We start from the raw sequence: 2,289 nt of genomic DNA, 5'->3' as shown, positions 1-2,289 counted from the left end.
TTCCCTTCCCTCTTGGCTGTGTATTCTAATCTCCTTGCCTCTCTTGGTTTCCAACTCTTTCTCTATGTCCCGTTGCTCACACTTGTACTAACTCTGCATCCTTTCTTTCCTGCCTCTCTGCCTCTTCTCTCTCCTAACTGTGTATTCTGGTCTGTCCCGCTCTTGTCTGTGCGTCTGTGCCTGAGGGTCAAGCTTCCTGGCTCCCTCTCCCTCTCCCAGTCTCCTGCCAGTCAATATTCATTCTCCCTGTCTGTCCTCTTCTCTTCCGGGCTGTTCCTCTGTGGCTCCTTGCTCCACCCATGGTCCAGATTCTTCAGGACTCTCTGTGAAGAGAGAAGCAGGTGAGAACTGCCCTGATTTTCTCTCCTAGCCAGCAGAGCATGCTTCTCCTGGGAGCCAGGTTGCTGGATGAAGGGCTTGCTGTCTCTCGTCTGAGCAGCTCACACCTCCCCTTAGCAAACTCCAGGAAGTTCCACCCTGACCCAAACCCCTGCTGAGGAGGGCTAGACCCAGGCCAGGCGCTTCTAGGGGGTGAGGGGGAGAAACAACACAGCCTAAGTAGCAGAAGAGGTGAACAGGGAATAGGAGTTGGAAGGACAACGCCACCCACTGAATCCTAGGCCCACCTCAGGAGTGACAGAGCCCTCCTGTCTCATCCCCAGAGCATCGAGAAGATGGATGATGCCCAGATGGCTGATTTCGGGGCAGCAGCCCAGTACCTCCGCAAGTCAGAGAAGGAGCGTCTGGAGGCCCAGACCCGGCCCTTCGACATCCGCACTGAGTGCTTTGTGCCAGACGACAAGGAGGAGTTCGTCAAGGCCAAGATCTTGTCCCGGGAGGGTGGCAAGGTCACTGCTGAAACCGAGAATGGCAAGGTGTGTGGGGCACAGAGTCAGGGGAAAGAGAGAGAAGGTTTCGGGTGTGGAGCTGCTTACAGTGGGAGCTGAGGGCCTGACCAAGGCGGCAGGAGGCTGAGGGTCCTGGAGAAGAGCCAAGGCGAGAAAGGAAGTCCCTTCTGAGGAGCTCTGGACCTCTAGTGAGGGTTCGTCCCCTTCTCAAACAGACCTGAGCGGGTGCATTGGTGCCACCCAGGGATGCACCCCCATTGCCAGACAGGATGCTGTGGTAGCGTGGGAGTCTTAGCTGTAATCCTTCTCAGGGAGTCTTGCAGATAAAGAGGGCACAGGCGCAGCATTAAATGAAGTTCCTCATTTTGCGCTTGTATGCCTCCTCTCCATGCCTCAGTTTCCTCCATGAGCCCACTCTTTAAAATCCCCCTCGCCCAAACCAAGAGCAAATTCTTAGACCCAGACAAAGGTAAAGAACAGGAATATTTGAGCTGAACACTCAGTTCTGGGGCTGGTGACAACAGGTGCTCAGAAGCCTCTGGTCCCTGAGGTGCTCATGCCAGCGATGAGAATCACCACTGGTCATCAGCTGTGGCTTAGAACGGTGTGCATCACAGACTCACTGACTGAACTTGGTGACCCACTGAGGTGTGGAATAACAGGCCACAACCCACCAGGGGCTTTGATTCTGATCCCAGCTCTGCCACTGCAAATCCTGAGAGCCACAGCTTCCTCCCCTATAAAGCAGATGCTGGAATACCTACCTATGGGATCTAATGACATCAAGGCATGGCAAACTGACCAGTGCCAATCCAACCACACCAACAGTGACCCACGAGGGGTGTAGAGTAGATGGATGAGCTTTTTTCCAGTAGGGGGAAGGGTTTGCCTGAGCAACTGATGTCCTCAAGCATCGCCCCTTTGTGAACAAAAGCACCCCCCCATGAGGTGGTCCCCGGATCAGGAGTGAGGTGTGTGTGCACAGATCAGAGAACTTCGCCCCGAGTTCACTCCTAGACACTTGAAGCATAGAGACTGAAAGGTGATGATGAGGCATCCTGGCAAGAGAAAAGGACCCTAGGATAGTATCTAGGATGAGAGAAACAGCAGAAAGTCACATTATCTGGAGAAGGTGTCCTGGGGAAGCTGTGAGGCAGGAGGCCTGGGCACCGACCAGGGGAGGGTTGAGGGAGTGAGGCCAGGTCCTGGCTCTGTGTTCTGAGAGGAAAGTGGGTGAGGTTGGCGAGCACAGCTGACAAGGGCTCTGGTGGAAGTGTGGTCATACCAGCTCGACTGCCCATGCTCCCTCCCCAGACGGTGACAGTGAAGGAGGACCAGGTGTTGCAGCAGAACCCACCCAAGTTCGACAAGATTGAGGACATGGCCATGCTGACCTTCCTGCACGAGCCCGCTGTGCTCTTCAACCTCAAGGAGCGCTATG

The 2,289-nt window shown here is 54.9% G+C and overlaps 1 protein-coding gene across 1 annotated transcript; it reads left to right on the top strand.

Moving 5' to 3' along the window:
- Positions 1–674: 674 nt before the first annotated feature.
- LOC101353795 (myosin-6-like) lies at positions 675–2,283 on the top strand (the record flags this gene model as incomplete). Its single annotated transcript, XM_004391185.1, has 2 exons — positions 675–875; positions 2,163–2,283. Coding segments are annotated over exons 1-2 (322 nt in total), but the record flags the coding sequence as incomplete, so codon positions are not given.
- Between the last annotated feature and the right edge of the window lie 6 nt (positions 2,284–2,289).

The sequence above is a fragment of the Trichechus manatus genome, unplaced genomic scaffold (genome assembly GCF_000243295.1).
Source record: "Trichechus manatus latirostris isolate Lorelei unplaced genomic scaffold, TriManLat1.0 scaffold03540, whole genome shotgun sequence".
Lineage (NCBI taxonomy): Eukaryota > Metazoa > Chordata > Mammalia > Sirenia > Trichechidae > Trichechus > Trichechus manatus.
This window is presented reverse-complemented; position numbering and strand designations above follow the sequence as displayed.